The sequence below is a fragment of the Scomber japonicus genome, chromosome 3 (genome assembly GCF_027409825.1).
Source record: "Scomber japonicus isolate fScoJap1 chromosome 3, fScoJap1.pri, whole genome shotgun sequence".
NCBI lineage: Eukaryota > Metazoa > Chordata > Actinopteri > Scombriformes > Scombridae > Scomber > Scomber japonicus.
The window spans coordinates 17,247,395-17,266,134 of NC_070580.1; the positions used below are offsets into that span (position 1 = coordinate 17,247,395).

Below are 18,740 nucleotides of genomic sequence, written 5' to 3' on the forward strand. Positions count from 1 at the left end.
GCCTTCCATCGCGTCCAGCCTTTTCCTGTATGACTACAGCAGCTTTAACGTTACCTAATCACATCAGACGTTTGAAAAGCCCAAGCAGTCCTCTCCCCATCACAGGGGAAAACAAGAACTGCAACGCTGCATTTCTCTTCCTCACCACTGCCCCCTCTTCCTCTCTTTGATGCATGAGTGCTGTGATCAGGTTTCCTGCAGCTGATGGTAATACACACACACACACACACACACACACACGCACACACACACACACACACACAAACACAAACACACACACACACACACACTTAGACACACTCATTGACATACAGTGCAATGGTAAGCGATAGGATGACTGTCGGTCGAGTAGAGGAGACAAGCAGCCTGGAAAGGTGAGGACACAAACAGCAGAGGAGGACTATATGAATATACTGGGAGGTACTTCCTCAAGTGTGATAATGGACAGATACATTAGTGGACTAGGAAGATGATTGATATGAATGATAGTAAGATGGAGATGGAAGATGAGGTTTTAGCCTGGGACTCTTTTTGAACTTGTTGGCACACCACGTGGATGTTTATGATGAAGTTTGCAGATTTTGACTAAGCAGAATGAAGAGAAGTCAATGTCTGTATTGATACACACAGAATCACATATGAGGTAACTAAGCTATAGCCTAATAGTTAGATAAGATAAGCAATATGGCCGGCAGTGTAGCAGCCCAGTGTCCCTACCCTCCTTTATAAATTCCTTGAAAAAGCCCTTTAGTAAGGCACCTCAGAGACAACTGCACTGCAACTATGCTCTAATTTCATGGATTTCATTATTTTAAATTATCATGTTGAAGATGTTGGTGACACATTTTTATACCACTTATGAATTTAATCCTAACAGTCATTATATAGGGATGTTGGCACAACATCTCTGGATGTACCTGCATCACTTATTAAACAATTATTCATTTGAATTTGGTTCCAGCTAATGCTATATTCACTCATCTATAAATCTGTGACCACTGGCAAACACATATTGGTAAATTCTGACCAAAAACACATTTATAAAATGACTTTTCTTATGTAGATCAACAATATCGTGTTTTCAGGCTAAACACTATCATATCTATAATGTATAGTTAATCATATTTCACAACTCTTACCAATAACAATGTGAGAAAATAGATAAACCAGAGGTCTATCTTCAGTATTGCCATACTGTAAATGAGGATGAGAGGCACATTCAGAACATCTAGGAGCTGAAAATATGCACAACTTTTCATTACATTGTTTCTTACATAAACTATAAGACTCAGTGCTTTAAAGCTTTGAACCGTAACATATTGAACCTGAACACTGGAATACTTTGTGACTGTTTACTTTTGTTCAGCATGTTTACTCATCTGGATCAGCTATGAATTAGATCTATGTATTTCTACAGTTGCTAATCTTATTTTTCACATCAGCTTTTGCACAACATATTTAAAACCCTCTAGTGTCATTAAGTATACATGTCCTGTAGGAGCAATAATTCCATGAAACTGTAGGTTTGGTGACCCCACTAACATGTAGAGTAAAATTGATTTTAGAAACAGAATACTTGTTTTTTTTTTCACTTCCACATATGAACACACACTAAGAAACCCTGACAGCATTGATCCACACTGTGATACTATAATATTGACATTGTAGTATCTTGTCCAGTATAGTTTTTTTTTCTTGTGCAGATAACCTATGTACACACACACACACATGCATATAACTGAGACAAAAACACCTTCCACTACAGGTAAAGGAGGAATGAGAGTACTGGCCATGATAAACAACTGCACATAAACTATCCTTCAAATTACCTAAGAAATGGGGCAGGGGAGATGCCACAGAGGAAATTATGGAAGAGTAGTAGTATGCTTTGGGCAATAAGCAAAGTTGGAAAGGATATTAAGACAAGAATGCATCCCTTCTTGTGGCAACAGCTGAACTGGGGCTGTGGATCAATAGATCAGAAAAGGCACATACACTTGATAGTTTCATCCACCCTATGAAGGAGTGTTGCTGGCTGAGCTGGCTGGTCCTGCTGACTATGGGCTTCTTGCTGCTGTGCAGGCCGCAGATTCTCTTACATTATCACTGCCACCACACAGGAGACCGGCTATTCCACACCTCTACACAGATGAAGGTACTACCACACGCTGCTGCCCTCTCCTCTCCACTTCCTGTCCTCTCCTGCCATCTTCTGCCATCTCTCCTCATCCCTCCACTGCTACTGAGCGACAGTAATGGCGGAGCCGGGCTAGAGTTTGAAGTGGTGTGGGCCTAAATAACCTTGAAGTCTTGTCTCTAGTCGATAAAAAGTGCATCATTTGGGGATAAAATCGGACGTGGTTTGTGTCATTTGCACATGTACCACATTCATTCTTACATGCAGAAATGATGTAGCCGTGTAGCATAGTCAAGATGAAAAGTAACATCATCTTAGATAATTATGAAATTAAACTAACAGTGATATGACCTTCAGCAATGGTATGTAATAACCTTTTTTAGATGTTTAGTATTATCTCCCTAAAGTAACCCACTGTCTAACACTGAAACAGAATGCCAAAAAAAAAATCCACAAAAGTTGTACAGAAAAAAAAACAGAGATTTTCAAAGAGAACATTACTTAATGTATGCTCTGATGAAAACCTGGCTTGCAGCGTAGAGATAAAAAATAGTTTCAGACCCCCATATTGCTAGACAGTTTACCAGATTCAGAAATATAATCAAACCCCTACAGCTGTTACATCATCTCCACCATGAGCATTAACACTCACATAACAATAATTAAACATCACTGCATAAACCTTTAAGAGAAATGCCACATCCACAGCAACCCTGCTAGCAACCCTGCTGTGATGCAGAAGCAAAGGAACAGTGTCCCTCCATCTCAGTTGTGCTTTGATTATACGGCTGCACTCAAAAACTCACAGCCTTTGTATCAACTCTATGTGCACAATGATTATGTAGTGACTGTCTCTAAGTCCCAGTACCAGTGTTAAATGCCTCAAGGTCATCTTTGCAATTACAGTATCCATGTCACTGAAGTGAAAGCAATTACTTGACCTGAGTATGTTTTGACAGTTAAGACTGACAACTATAAACTATAATCTTTAATCCTCTATGAATCTACTACAAACCTCTAAATGAGCGAAAAAGCAAAGGTATCTTCAGTGTATAGTGGTTGTTTGGGGAAAGCTGACCCGTGTGATAACTCACTTTCTTGTTCAGATAGTATGGGTCCAAATCCTCCAATGGCGTGGCCGCCATTCCATTGGGAACATCGCCGTAGATGAACGGCAGGCTCTTCCCAGCCTCCAGGTCTCTGTTGGGTTTGGGTTCATTTTCATCAGATGTGTCGCGGTGACTACTGTCCGATCTGGGCTTGGGCGGTTGCTTGTTCTTCTCTTCTTTGATGCGCTTCTCGATATTAGCAAGAGTCTCCGCGGTAAACTTCTTGAAGCTGTCAGGTCCTGGGGGTGCCATAAGGGGTGCGGCCATGTTTTCATCCTGCAGCTATTTCCACTTTATTTGTTTTCCATACCAGACATCCACCTCTGAGAGGAAGAGAGCGACACACAGTGAGAAAGAAAGAGTGAGCAGAGAAAACAAATCACTTTAAATAATGCCATCTAGTGTAGATATTTTTACAAGAATCACTTTAATAGTAGCAAAGCAAAGAATAGTTATGGTTGAAAAAAGTTGACATGTTTAGCATTTAGAGCTGAAAGAGACATAAAAACCAACTGCATCTCTTTTCCAGTGTCAGTGCAGCTCACAGGCTAAAATTTACTAGTCCTGCCAGAAGAAGCAAACAAAGCAAAATAAAGCTGGGAAAGTGCAAACATTTGGAATATGGGCCAGTCGGCACTATTTTTGCTCTCTCCATCAACCTTATTGAACAAAGCACCAATCCCATATTTTCAAAAGCTAAACCCAGCACATAAAAAGCACTGGATTCCTGTTTCTGTGATCTTTGTGACCCCAAAAGCAACAAGACCATGTCAAGCTTTCTCTCATTGAGTTGATGCTCACAGAGGATGTGCCCTTTATCCTACCAGGCACTCATCTGTCTGTCTGTCTGTACCCTGACATGACATTTTGTCTTTCATTCTCATACATTTCATTTACATCAATGTCCTAACTTTGCCAAAAGGCAGCATTACACATTTCCTTAAAGCTCTATATTATTGATATTAAGAATGAATCTGCCTGTAAGTATTGTTATTATTACTTATCTTATTGAGAGCAGACAGCCACATCTGCAGATCTATGCAGCTTTCAGCTCATTGTTTTGCTTTGGAGGGCTCTATGACTGACTCCAAACAGCTCTTGCTGATGACGGAAATAAAATAAAGCACACAGGCTCACACCAGCCTAATGTATGCTGTCTGACCAGTCCAAGATGACCAGGAGCTCAACAATCTCTTCTCTAGATGTGTGAGCTGTTAGGCTAACACATCAATCATAAGAACTAGACTCACTGTTGTAAGTTTGTTTACTTCTTCAATCATTATCAATTGAACTAAATAACAGATGAAGCAGATGGATGAATGTGACTGAGATCGATGGGACAGACGGGAATAGGTGGAGTTTACTGCATGAGAATATTTCTATTATAGCGAAAAATCAAAACCTTTAAAAATATGACTTGCCCATGTGTACAGTGTAGCTTCATGTAACACAGGCCACAGTATGTACAGTGTCTGTATACTGTGCTGACCAAAACAATGACTCTATACAGGACAACTTATTAATTATTAATTTAACAAAATAACTAAACACCCTACACTAAAATGCTGAAGTGTGTCAAAAGACGCTGAATTATTGCTGGGCTTGGCAGAAATGATTCAACCTCTGGAGCTCTGACTCATTGTTAAAACAGTAAGATTGTCTACTGCATCTCTCCAAGGCTCAGATACATTTCACTCGGCTGATGCCTGAGCTGTTTGATACACCATATATTTGACAGTCAAGTAGCAGTTCGGGATATTAAAAAATCCGACAGCAAGCTTTGCAGGAGAAACAGTAGCAAGGGTACAGACCTTAAAAATGAATCAGAAAGAAGTCAGAAGAAATCCACGGGCAGAGAGAAAGATCCAACAGCCCGGTATCTTCCGATTCATGTAACCCAACCTCGGTACAACCTCTAAGTCTCCTTCCACCAAAGCTACATCAATTGATCTACCTGCAAGGTGATTCAAACCGGGATGCAATAGCATGACCAGCACCGCATGTACACTGTACACGCAACGCCACAAATCTAAAAACAGGCAGCACAGCTGAGAAGAGACCAAAAGGGAGCTGGATGAAATTCTGCAGATGTCCACTAACTCACTAGGTCATATGAGTAACACTGCATAAAAATATGGACGCAAACATTTTGATTTTAAAAAGACTGATCGCCAACTCAATTAAAGTGAGTCCCATTAGCGCACGTAAAGCGTACAGCCCCAAAACCTGTTTTCGGTTAAATCCGTTATGAGTCAAGTGAGTCCGGGGGAAAAAACTGAAGGATGACAGAGAAAACGAACAACTCCAGCAGCCTCATTTGCCTCCCGAGGAAAAGATAAGCTGTCCTGTTCAGCAGCGTTTAGCGAACCGCTTTGACGCTGCGTCCTCTGTACGCAGGAAAGACATCCAGGCGCGCCACGGCCTCCGTACTGGAAAGGGGAAAAAGCGTTTTATTCTCCTCTCTCTCCACTCTGATGATGATCTGACATCTGACAGAGCTAATCGGACACCGCGGAGACACGGCTGCTTCGGGAGGAGGAGGTGTAAGAGGTGCTTGGATCGGAGTCACATGGGCCGGTTAAAACTTAAACATCCGTCATCTCCCGCAGTGATGTCTTAATGCTGCCTGTCACTAAATAGTAAGATGCCGTATCTCAGTCCAAATCCACAGCATCGCAGAGACTGGCTGAGCCCGACAGGCCCAAGTCCAGCATCACTGATTGAATAACTTGGCTGCCAAATATGCAAGAGGCCTCAAATAACCCCGTATACCCCAACCGGGTGGGTGCCACTCCATGCCTATAAACGAGTCCATTTCACGCAAGTCCCTGTCTGGAAATCTGAATTCATTTAAGAGAAGCAAAGATTTAAATTGTGCATCATATGACATTAACCCCACTACAGAGATAAACACAGATAAATAACCCCTGTCCCAATTTCTCAGATAACTTCGTCCCGGTGTGGGATGAAGACCACCCTCTCCCCTTCACAATCGTACTTAAACATTACTTACAATGCATTGCCTGAAAGTGATTTAAGCCCATGCAGTCCTCAGTAAAGTCCACTGTTTCATGCTGAGGCGCGCCGTTGTCCTACACAGCCAAAGCCTAAAATACTGCAGTGTGGTTTATTGCTGCTATAGGCTCTAACTAACTAACTAGTAGGTCAGTTGAATGCACAACTCATATCCTGACAAGTCGTCCCTGGCCTCGACTCAAACCAGTCTATACCCTTCATCACATCATCAGAACCCAATTTCCCTAAGAAATTATTTAGAGCAAAAAGGGAGAGAGAGAGAGAGAGAGAGAGAGAGAGAGAGAGAGAGAGAGAGAGAGAGAGAGAGAGAAACAAAACGTCCTCAAGGCTATACCACACCCGTACAGATAATGTCTAGGCGACAGATAGAGAGGCTCCATATGATGCAGGTCTACAGAGGAATAAAATAATGGGGGAAACTGTTTTTAATGGGAGCGTGAAAAGACCAAAAAAGGGTGCCGCGGCCCCTTTGAGGACTGCCAAACTAAAGACGCACCTACCTCCTCACGCAATACAGTCTCCAAAGAGAGAGAGAGAGACAGAGAGAGAGAGAGAGAGAGAGAGAGAGAGATGAGGAGGGGGGGAAGGGAGGGGGGGATGCACAGAGGTGGAGTGTGGGGGTGGGGGAATAAAACTATCATAGTTATAAAATAATGCTGGCGAAAAAAACAGCTACCTAAAATGATAAGCGACGCATTATTGGTGTAGTTGGAACATACAGGATAGTTACTGTCGCCACTCGGAGAAGTTTGACGTGATCTCACTTCTACATCCCATATGCGTATGTTTCACATTCTGACACACTGAAATGTCATTTCATCCAGCGGCAGGCCAACACCCCAAATAACCTGATGTCTCCCCCTTTTCTCCATCCGCGTCGCAACACAAATCCCACACCCCCCCTCCTGTTTTTTTTTTTTTTTTTTTTGAAGAAAAAACATCACATCTTCCCCACTTCTATCTGCTGCCTCGCATACATGTTTGGCCATGTACTGGCAAGCAGCCCTCCAAAGACGCTAGGAAAAGATGCTGAGAGAGGGACCGCTCTGCGGCACTGGGATGCAGTCAGTCGACAAAGTAGGACTGCGAGCCATCCACCGACAAAAATAACAGGCAAAGCAGTAAACACATGATCTACTTACTTTTTCTCGCATTAACAGAAATCCAGACAGCTGTCACTGAACTGCAGATGTAGAAAAGAGTCAGGAGTAACTGCGGCTGTCGCCATATTGTTGCTTCTATCTTCCTTCCCAGTGCGTGCGGCTACCCTGCATAATTGATGACTCTCAGCAAATTGTTAGGGAGTGTCGGTAAATGCCTTCAGTTTCAATAACGGACAAGAGACCGCAGCACCGTAAGCAAAAAAAAGAAAAAAAACCCAACACTATTCATGTATCAGTTTTCATTGATATTCTGATTATTGGAAACATTAGCTGCGTTTATTTTGATCTCCTCTGAAAGTGGCTCCTCAAATTACAATTTGAAAAGAAATATGGGCCATTTCACACTGTAATTGTTATACAAACAAATGAAGCAGCTGTGTTATTACAATTTATACTTGAGTATTAAACAAAATAGTTATACTAAACATTCAGGTCAATAATCTATCAATGTGTGACTATTAAGGTACAAAGGTTAAAAAGTTTGATCATGTGAAACAGTATATTTATATGGCCTAAACTCTGTTACACGTGTTTTCTGTTTTAAATATGCATTTATATATATATATATATATAAATTAATATATATATACAGGCCATTTTCACATTAGATATTTTGGCTTGTCAGAGCAGAAAACCCTCAAGTGTTACTAATAATATTATTGTTCTATTCAAGCTTCCCAGTAAGCCATGATAGTGTGACAGTGAGCCAATATGAACAATACCATTACCCTGAAACCACAGCAGCTAAATGAAATCATTCAGTCATTTTGCACCCATGCTTTTCCAGTGACATGTCAACATTTATCATGTGAAAACAATCCACAATGCACAACCCAGGTTTAAATCAGCATGCATATCCAATAGTTTCACTGCTACTGCCACTTAAAGTCCTGCTTACAACCGACTAAATCCTAAAAGCACAAATTAATACATATGGACAGTCTGAGCGCGATTCTGTGAAAGTCCAATGTGACTTTCATGAAATGGTGATGGCACAGTGGCACCAATATGCTGCAACTATTAGTCAAATAATTGGCATATATTTGTGCAGAAATGCCCAAAGAAATGCTAGTCTTTGCTCTTTGAATGTCCTGCTTTTCTTTGTCATACATGGTAGTGAAATGAATACCTTTGGGTTTTGGCCTGTGGGTCAAACAAAGCAAGACGTGTATCCTTACTATCCTCAGACATTTTATTGACCAAGAAGAAAATAATTAGCAGATCATTCAATAATCATTCAGTAATCATTAGTTTGTCAATCAATAATTCTTTATTCAAGGCTGAAATAAAATCAGTTTAGTGGTGAGGATGTATAAGCAGTATCCGATACTGCATCTTTATGACTTCTGTCAAAGAACTGTACATGGGTCACTCAGCAGATTGGTCTGTTTAGACAGCTATCATTCAATCACTGAAAGAAAATCACTATCAACATAGTACGAACCCTCGTCTACAGCCTTCACCTTTCAAAATACAGGGCTGGAGGATTTTATACAGGAAGCGTTTTGAATATGACCCAACAATGTCTCTATCTGGTGGAGCTTTGAAGAACTGCATGCATTTTCATTATCTAAGTAGCCCAGTTCAGCATTTAAATGTACTTCAAATTCCTGAGCATGGGGAATTCTTAATCAAACCCTATTCCCATTCAATCCTGTACATTGTGTGCCATAGAAGGGAGAAAAATATATCTGACTTATACGTCAGACTATGGCCTGAGATTGTGTCAGGATCACCCAGGAGGATGTAGGGAGAGGGGCTCCAAGGTTACTTTGCATAGCACTGCACTACCACAACATGTGCATTGATAAAGTGGTGGATAAAAAGATTAACGTAATCTGAAACAATGTTTTAACTTTACAAAACTATGGGATTCAAGGAGGGAGGACTTTTGAGCAAACATCCATGACCGGTCCATAAAAGGATTTGGTTACATTGCTGTAATCAATAAGTAGCAGGAGTGAAACTTTTTGTTGTTTTAGCTCCATATTTCAACACACTGTACTTGAAATGAAACAATCTCTGTATATGAAGTAAGCAGACATTGAGTTGAGATTGTTTTGTCAACTGCCGTCTCCAAGGTCATGAGGAAACTGTCAAACTCCAGATGGATGAAAAGTCCTGGGAGTGCTCAAAATCTACCTCAGAAATTTAAACATCTATAAGACCATGACAACTGAGAAAACTTCACCAAATTTGTTGGTGAAGACAGTGAGATACGGTGGAAAGTGCCAGAAAAAACACATAAGTGCACCTTGAGTTGAGATTGTTCTGTCAAATCACTACGACTTCTATTTGAAAGCATCATTATTTATATCAGAGGAACAATACAGTAATCACAGCCCTTTTCTGACATAGTCCCTCTAATTGAAGTAGGTAACCAGATCATAAGGGGAAAACTAAACCTATTATATATTTTACATCATATTTAATAATTGGTTACAAATTCTTTGCAGTCAAAGAAGGAAGTAAGGAAGGAAGGAAGGAAGTCTAGAGGGGTTTTTGCTTTGTTTGTTTTCAGTTGGGAGTCAGGACGGATGACTGACTTGAAATATAAAGAATGTCTCACTTTTTAAAAACCTTTGTCCGAATAATTAGTTTCATTGGCCTACAATTGGATGGATTATGTATGTTTAAAAAACGGTTACAAGAAGCACCCTGGTGGTTGAGTGGTTGGAGCGTGTGCCATATAGTCACAGCTTCCCTGGTTCAAATCCGGCCAGGGACCTATGGGTCATTCCCCTCTCTCTCTCTCCCTGTTGTCTGTCGGCCTCTCTGCTAGACTGTCTGAATGAAGGCATTAAAAGCCCACAAATGAATCTTTTTTTTTTTAAAGGGTTAAAAGTCCTAAACTGTTCACCCTGGAAACCCTGAATAGTGTATTATATGGATTAAATGACTATGTATAATATGTAATACTTTGTGTGCGATGACAAACACATGAAGAATTGACATCAAATTCTTCATCTCTTTGGACCATATAGCCTCTTTTAGCTGAATGCTTTGATTCAACAGCCAAATTATCTGTTTGGTTCAGTCTCAGCTCTCGTCAATACTATTTGTAGCAACAGCAGCAGCAAGCAGCTTTTTTCTGTCGAACAAAAAGAACCACATTGCAGATAAACAATCTTAGCAACTATAACTAATGAAGACAAACAGCTTTTTCTTTAAAGAGTTGTCAAGATAAATACTCCAGAAATGACTTTAAGACTATTGGATATTGAACAGTTGGTCAAAAAGAATATGCTGATCACTTTCTGCTTGAGGATTTTTTAGCTGTAATAAGTTCCCTTACAGACATGAATTACAAACATACAAAAATAATCTGCTTGGAAAAATGATGTGTGTCTAGACCCTTTCACATATGCACTGTAACCCTGAAATTTTCTGGACATTACCCAGAGGAGCTGTATGTGTGAACACAAACGTCCAAATCAGTCGGACCAGACATTAAACAGACTTTTCCGTGCCAGCTTCCTAATACAAAAGTCTGTGTGATGTCCGATTGAGCCCCTGTGTGAATACAGAAGTGAATTCTCGAAAGACTTCACAGCGAGCAAGTGAGCTACAACTGCTCACTGCGGTAAGTACCACAAAATCTGGTGGTGAGGGAGACAGTACGAGTAATTTATCAAACAACAAGCAGAATATAAACTTAGATGTGATGTCTTTGAGCAGTCCATGCCCCTCTCAACTGGTGCTGGATAAACACAGTAGGCCCGCTAATCTGCATTGTTTTGACTGGGCCTGAACGCTTAGCTGTGAAGTGAGTGCTAATGGGAGAGAGCACTTCCTGTGATTTCTCATAAAATAAAAGCTGTTTTATTTCTGATGAAAAGATTAGAGACTGAATTTCCAATAGGTGTGAATGCACCTGACACAAAAAAATCCCCTACTGTGTGCTACATGTGTAGAAGGGCAAATGTCCGGACCTAATTCTCATGTGTGAGAACAGCCTCTGATATAGTTTTGCATGGCAGCTACTCCTCCTCCTTCAGAATAAATAACAGAATAAATGATATGCAAATTCATTTCAGAAGTTTTTCTGGTGGACACATTTTGTAAACTGAATATTAGACCATGACTGGCTTCCAAACTAGTTGTTATGTCACAAATCATGCTCACCCACCCCTTAAAATTAGATTTTTAATGAGCAGAGAAACTTTCCACTTTCAGCTGAAGAATGTGAAAACTACCTTCTCGTGTCAAACTCTGAGGTTCAATGTGCTGTCAGATGTATGTGCAAACATCCAACTGAAACCACAAGAAGAAAAGAAATATTTCTGAGTGGAGGGGGACTTTAAAGGAGCTAATATGTGAGGGTTGTGTTGTTGTTGCCTTGTTGAGGAGTTTTCCTGCGCCCAAATGGCATAAGAAATAATAACTTAATGGTTCTATTGCATTGAAAGACTTTATCTTTATATTTACTGTTTCATTTAATTTTCAGTGTGCTGGACTAGAGAGACAACACAATGAAGTGTAACTTGTGCAAAATGTTACTTGAAATCAGTGGAACACTTGGGGAACTAACATTTAGCTAGCCAGCATATAGAAAATACTCCAAAAACACTGTTGAGTGTCCACTACTCACCAGCTGTAATGATAGGCTTAAAGGTGACCATTAGGCTGGAGATATTCTTGCTTTTAACCATGTGTTCATGCAGACAACTGGCTGGGTCAGTGGGAATTGTTCATGTTACGGTGCCGTGAATTCACATTTTCCAGATTTGCATGATGTAAAATCTGCCAAAAAACACAAAGAGGAAGAGGCATTATGTAAAAAACAAACACACATGGCAACACACAAGACTTGATGTATAACCAATTGTCTTCAAAAGTCTCTGCCATTGTTGTAACAGCATATGAGAAGGGTTTATCTCCAGTCTTGTCAACCTACACCAGTTGTTCTCAGATTGGGGTCCCAGGAGCCCCAAAGGGTCCTTGAGAGGTTCCCGAGGATCTCCAGCAGAAGGGGGAATCATTTATTTTCACTATAATTTTATCCATGAGTATATTTTGTCCAGTTCCCAACAACAGCTGTTCAATTCAGTCAGTTAACATTAGAAGAGATTGCAAAATGTAGCATAATAGTAGGCTACTTTCATTTAAGCATGCTGCCATTAGATACAGAGACTGTAGGTAATGGACGTAGCCAGTGTGGCGTCACCCATTGGTTTGTTGACGCCTGTTTTGAAGCCTTCAGTTTGGCATTTTGACCGTCCTCATCTTGGGTTTTGGAGCCAAAAGTGACCATAACTTGACGAGAGTGTGGAACTGACCGTAAGGCCGGCTCTTAGCTTGGTTAGCACAGTGAATTATCCCAATGGTTAACTGATGCTGCTCACGCTAATGCTAATTTTCGCTAGCGAAAAACTAGCTTAAACCATTGGAGCAAAATGTACTTTGTACTCCTGAAAAACTTAACAGCCCACACTTAGAGTTTCTTTTTCCTCAACCAAGCGCAGAACAATTATTCTAGGCAACAAAAACAACGTACTTTTAGAAACTGAAAACACACTGTCAAGTAGGCCCAGTCTAGGAAATCAATAGGCTATGGGGTTACGCTATTACGTTACCAACATTTCTCTCTGTTTCTCTATGTAAGTGTGTGGTTCTGTAACAATGCAGCACAACAATACAGGCTGAGTAGGCCTATTAATTAATAATCTAGCAATGGACATCAAGGCAAACCTAAACTCTACATAATTTCACACATATAATAGAGTTGAAAGCCAGTAATAATCGTGTAAAAGATTAGCAAACACTGCACAACATCTGAATTACTTTTAGACTATTACAGACTATTACGATTTGGCAGTTGGCTCTTAATCACAGCATGTTTCAGACGAAAGAAATTATACTTATGGCGAAATATAAACTAAAAGTGCATAACAAACCTAAAGGAATCTGTAACCCACATTTTTTTATTGACGCTCACTAAAATAAATGTCCATCAGACGTCTCTGTAGAGTGTGGGCTGAGAAAGGTGAGGTCCTGTTAATTTAACCTCTGCCTCACTCTGCAGGTGAACATGACGCGTTCACATGCACAGGGCAGGGTCAGACATAAGAGATATAAAGGGCAAAGTGCGCAGGGGCACGGCCTTAAAAAAATGTATTAGCGACTTGTAAATGACAACATAGACACGCCTTAAAGCATACACTGTTTTATCGACAAATTAAATTAATTGGGACCAAAATGAGCATCACGGTGCATTGGGTGGATTGAACAAGAGAACATGAGACCATCTCGTTAACTAAGATATACTTGCTTAGTTAAAGTAATCTCAGTCTTGTTAAAGTTTTGCACTTTCGCTTGTTTCCGACAACAGCGGAATTCAGTCAGCTAACAGGGATTGTAATTGTAATTATTGTTTAGGCGTACTTGTCCGCTGCCATTTGATATGCAGTGTCAAAATGTTGTACGTCGTTGTGTTTGCGCATGTCGTCCTTTATCTTGAAATGTTAACCGGATGTGCCCTCCTCTCTGACAGAGTGTTTTCCCTCCACACTGCTGATAGCTGCGTTTCAGTTGTAGAAGACAGCGACCTGTCATGGCTCTCCTAATGAGATTATGCTCATTTGTTGTCAATGTGTTGTTGTTACCCCTTCATGTGATCGATGCCGTCGGCCTGTATAAATTATACAAACGCGTCTTTCCACTATGTGTGTATCGGATATCTTTCACCTACAACAAGAAAATGCACGATAAGAAGAAGGAGCTGTTTCTCACTCTTCCAGAGTTCAGCAAGGCCGGTCAGCTCACGATTTTGGAGATCGGCTGTGGCAGTGGCACAAATTTTGAGTACTATCCATCCGGTTGTAAGGTGATCTGCACAGACCCCAACCCTCATTTCCAGAAATATCTGAAGAAAAGCATGGACGTAAATGACCATCTCAAGTATGAAAAGTTTGTGGTGGCATCGGGGGAGGACATGGGGTCAGTTGAGGACGAATCGGTAGACGTGGTTGTCTGCACCCTGGTGCTTTGCTCTGTCAACAGCATACCGCAAACTCTGCGGGAGGCTCACCGCATACTGAGACCAGTAAGTCGTCTGTGGCTACTGAAATAACTTCATTGAAAACTGCAGATATACTTCATAATATTTTTACATCACAGCCTGCATAGACAGCACTGCTCTTATAATATATTTCTTACAGCAACTTCTGAAGTCACCATTCACTACTGGAAATTAATGGTTAACTAACTTGACTGAACAAACAATGAAATCTATTTTGACTGGGACCTACAATATTTGAATAACCTGTTGTAGTATTACAAAGCACTTAGGTTCATTTGGTGTATGATACATGAAAACCCACCAATATGGATTTTAAGTCGAAAGATATATTGACCATAATGAAAGAAGACATTCCAGTTGGCCTACAGAAATTTGCCCAATAATTTTGTGGTATTTTAAAGATTATAGTTTGTCCACCAGTGAGGACAAACTATAGTTGTTACTTCATATCATGTTTTGAAATCAAGAGCTTTATCATATATCTTTGTTTATGTTATGTAGGCTATTTGAGGTGGACTCAGGTGGATTTTCAAGTTTTTCATTGGATTAAGCGTCCAAAATGACTTCTAAAATGGTGTCAGTGTGGTGTCATCATCAGGTTTAAGCACCTACAGTATGTTTCATTCCATATCCTCAGATTTACAGTAGCCAGTGGAAACCCTGAAAACTAACACAGGTGTTATAAATACATTATGAACTCTAGGTGGACAAATAAACATATATATTGGTTTTGCAGGGTGGAGCTCTCTATTTCATAGAGCACGTTGTTGCAGATCCTTCCTCTTGGGCATACTTTCTCCAGCATGTTCTCCAGCCTGCCTGGTACTACTTTGGTGATGGATGTGAGGTCACCCGGGCCACATGGAAACATCTGGAGGCAGCTGGATTCTCTGAGCTCAAACTAAAGCATGTTGAAGCGCCGCTCTTCGTAGTGATCAGCCCACACATCATTGGCTATGCTGTGAAATAGATGTCTGTTCAGCTTTGTAGTTATCTCGCCTCACAGGGTGTGTGTGTGTGACCATGCTAAGCACAAAATGCCTTTCCTCTCTCGTCTGATATAATTGAACACCAGTAATTGAGATAACGCTAGGTACCTTTATAGTTATTTTATTTTTGTATTGAAAAAAACTTTCTGTGCTCATGTTTCGTCTTGTAAAGACAATTAATTATGGTGTTGAATGACAATCTAACATAGGACAAATTTCTAATTTTGTATAGTGTTGAAAGTGTCCAAATATAGTCAGTTTTGATGTCTATTTGATTTTATGTCCCATATTCCTCATCCTCAAATGGCTTGCTGAAATTAATATAATACTACAGTAGAGAATTAATACATTTTGGTGTTTATCTGTCTACTGCTTGGTGTGGCTTATTAGTGTCTTCAACATGTCAATTGTGACATTAAAAATAAAGAAAAATGCTGTGATTCAGCAAATTGTGTTGAGTCTTAATGTCTGAAGAATTGAACCTGTTACATGGGTCCTTTTCTTATGAAACAGTGAGCGAGATGAGATGAGATGGGCAGGATAAGTAACAGACCTTTTGGGGACTCGTTTGTGTATTTGGTGGACTTTCCCTTCCTCCCTGATGTGGATCACAGTCCATTTGCGCCACCGTGTGCTCAAAGTGCAACATGAACATCGTTGCTCAGGTATTAGTGTTTAATCTTTTTATCTTCTGAAGTCTCCTGTCTAGATTAGTTCAGTCCAACATGAAGTCTTGTCTAATGAAAGTATGCAGACTGCTTTGCAAACTGTTGACTTTGCCCTTACACCTCATGGAGATCACAGGCTTTTACGGTATGTACAAACGTGTCTTTCCGCTGCTTGCCTACAATATAACATTTTCCTACAACGACAAAATGCACACAGTGAAGAGAGAGCTTTTCCGAAACGTGTGCAAGTTTGCAAACACGGATGGCACGCTTCGCCTGCTGGAGATCGGTTGTGGCAGCGGGGCCAACTTCCAGTTCTACCCGTTCGGCTGCACGGTGGTCTGCACGGACCCCAACCCGCACTTTGAGAAGTACCTCCAGATGAGTATGGACGCAAACAAGCACCTGACCTATGACGAGTTTATAGTTGTCTCTGCAGAGGACATGAAAGGAGTAGAGGACGAGTCTGTGGACGTTGTTGTCTGCACGTTGGTGCTCTGCTCGGTCAGAAACGTGCATCGGGTGCTGCAGGAGGTCCGGAGGATCCTCAAAACGGTGAGTCTCGGTGTGCGGCGTTCACGTGCTGTAGGACATATTAAACTTCTGAGTTAATGTGCATGAAGGTCACAGCGGTGGTTTCTATGAACATAGCTGGTTAAACATTTTAAGGGTTTCCTGGGTACTAAACGCCTCATCTCTTCCCTAGTGTCATTTATTATAAATCTTTATGTATCGCAAAATCTAATTGAAAGCAGGATCACAATAATACGCTTCATTCACATCATAATACCAAAACAATTATCTCACACATACACGCACGCACTGCTTAAAATAATCACATTTACGAAGAATATCCCTCAGAGGAACAAGGGTCTAACTTCAAGCTGTATGTATTCTGTTGCACCCAATTCCCACCAAGTACTGTTAAATACAACATAGGCTACTCATTTGATTAACACAAGTTCATGTAGAAAACCATATGAGCAGAGCACAATATGAACTACAAGTATAATGCAGGACCTAACTTTATTGATATTCAAGATTCAAAAACTTTATTTGCCATTTGTGCTTGCACACATAGGAACTCTTGTGCGGTCGTTTGTTCAGAGAGTCAAGTCAGATATTGTAATTTTAACAAATTGAAATTAACCCATTTCCAAAAGCCATTGGACATGCTTTTTTGGGGCTTATGAGGGTCTGGGATCCTAGGGACAGGGAGCATGTAAAACCTGTCAAGTAAAGTTGCTGTCTGTCCAATTACCTCTTTTTGGTTGAAGAGTATAATTGTTGGGTTATAGTGAACATTAACTGTTCACACTGTTTTGTTGAATCCTTTCTTATGTTCTATTTTATCTTTTATCTGGATCACTTTCTTTCTTTAAAAGAAAGGTATTGTACCCAGGTATTGTGAAGGTCAGGTGCTTGAAACATACCTGAGCCATCCACTCAGAGAGGAGTTAATTTTGCTTCCATCAGGGCGTGGATACAGTGTGCCCCGATGCAGAACGAATAGGTTCAAGAAGTCATTAATTCTTGCTACTATCAGCCTTTTAAATGTCTTAAAATTTAAAATTCGTATTTATTTTATTGTTGTGTTTGTTGTTTAGGCTATGTATGACTGCTGGCTGTAAACCAAATTGCCCCTTGGGGTTAATAAAGATACCATGAACCTTGAACTGTATTGTTTCTGATTGTCGTTACTGTTGACTTGAAACTAAATGGGTTATCTTCAAAGTACAGATTAGGGCTGTCCTTCACACTGAACTCAAGAGAGGCACAAATAATCAGTCACACACGATATATTGAAATCCACTGACAGGATTTGATTAAACTGGAGAAACAGAGAAGTTGTTTTTCCATTTTGGCATGTTTCTACATTATACAAATTGGCCTGTTTAGGATGCTGTACAATGTTTGTTTTAATTGACGTGCTGAAATTTAATATATCAGTGGAATGACGGCCTTTCCACGACCATCTACAATTATATGTACACACTATGTTAAATAGCTGAGCTTTTAAGATTATGGCTGGTTAGGCTGTACTAATGGACATCATTAATAGATTATGTAATTTAGATTTACACTGAAGAATATGTAGATATTGTTATGCTATAATTACACAACAGCTTTTTTTTGATGAAATGATGATAATGAAAAGCATGGGAGCTAGTAGCTTGTCTGTTTTTTCTCTGCAAGATCAGTCTCCATTCAGTCAAGTTATTTGATTACTGCTGAAAATCTAAATGATCATCAGGAAGCAAAGTAAACGTTCTAGTGGGAAAGGAACATAACCAGATTTGATTTAACGTGCATTAATCTGATTTTTTATGGCTCTCTAACAGGGCGGAGCTTTCTACTTCATGGAGCATGTTGTGTCAGGTCCTTCCTCCTGGATATATTTCCTCCAGCATGTATTTGAGCCTCTGTGGTACTATCTTGGAGATGGATGCTCGATAACCAGAGCGACATGGAAAGATCTAGAGGAAGCTGGTTTCTCTGAACTTCACCTGAAACACATTGAAGCTCCAGAGGTCACTTTAATGATAAGACCACACATCATGGGATACTCTGTTAAATGACTGCAGGGGACAATCAGCAGACTTCATGCTGCCCCTTG

General features: G+C 40.3%; 3 protein-coding genes across 3 annotated transcripts in view; 2 read left to right on the forward strand and 1 right to left on the reverse strand.

Moving 5' to 3' along the window:
- scn8ab (sodium channel, voltage gated, type VIII, alpha subunit b) overlaps positions 1-12,077 on the reverse strand; it is a 49,306-nt gene extending 37,229 nt beyond the window's left edge. Inside the window, exons 1-2 of the mRNA XM_053315699.1 lie at positions 12,037-12,077; positions 3,232-3,569 (exon numbers count right to left, since the gene is read on the reverse strand). Coding sequence (XP_053171674.1) covers positions 3,232-3,513 — 282 coding nt within the window. The 5' untranslated portion in view covers positions 3,514-3,569; positions 12,037-12,077. The remainder of the gene's footprint in view (positions 1-3,231; positions 3,570-12,036) is intronic.
- Positions 12,078-13,941: 1,864 nt separating this feature from the next.
- Positions 13,942-15,895, forward strand: LOC128355460 (putative methyltransferase-like protein 7A). Its single transcript, XM_053315713.1, has 2 exons — positions 13,942-14,490; positions 15,203-15,895. Exons 1-2 carry the CDS (start codon positions 13,999-14,001, stop codon positions 15,434-15,436), a joined length of 726 nt encoding a protein of 241 aa, XP_053171688.1. The 5' UTR covers positions 13,942-13,998; the 3' UTR covers positions 15,437-15,895.
- An 89-nt stretch (positions 15,896-15,984) lies between these two features.
- Positions 15,985-18,709, forward strand: LOC128355459 (putative methyltransferase-like protein 7A). Its single transcript, XM_053315712.1, has 2 exons — positions 15,985-16,678; positions 18,466-18,709. The coding sequence occupies exons 1-2, from the start codon at positions 16,181-16,183 to the stop codon at positions 18,700-18,702; spliced, it is 735 nt and encodes a 244-aa protein (XP_053171687.1). The 5' UTR covers positions 15,985-16,180; the 3' UTR covers positions 18,703-18,709.
- The last annotated feature ends 31 nt before the right edge of the window (positions 18,710-18,740 follow it).

Bases quoted from the DNA above. Each gene is read 5' to 3' on its own strand.
- LOC128355459 (XM_053315712.1), top strand. From the start codon at position 16,181: ATGAAGTCTTGTCTAATGAAAGTATGCAGACTGCTTTGCAAACTGTTG. The intron at 16,679-18,465 runs GTGAGTCTCGGT...GCTCTCTAACAG, and splicing joins TCCGGAGGATCCTCAAAACG to GGCGGAGCTTTCTACTTCAT.
- LOC128355460 (XM_053315713.1), top strand. From the start codon at position 13,999: ATGGCTCTCCTAATGAGATTATGCTCATTTGTTGTCAATGTGTTGTTG. The intron at 14,491-15,202 runs GTAAGTCGTCTG...TTGGTTTTGCAG, and splicing joins CTCACCGCATACTGAGACCA to GGTGGAGCTCTCTATTTCAT.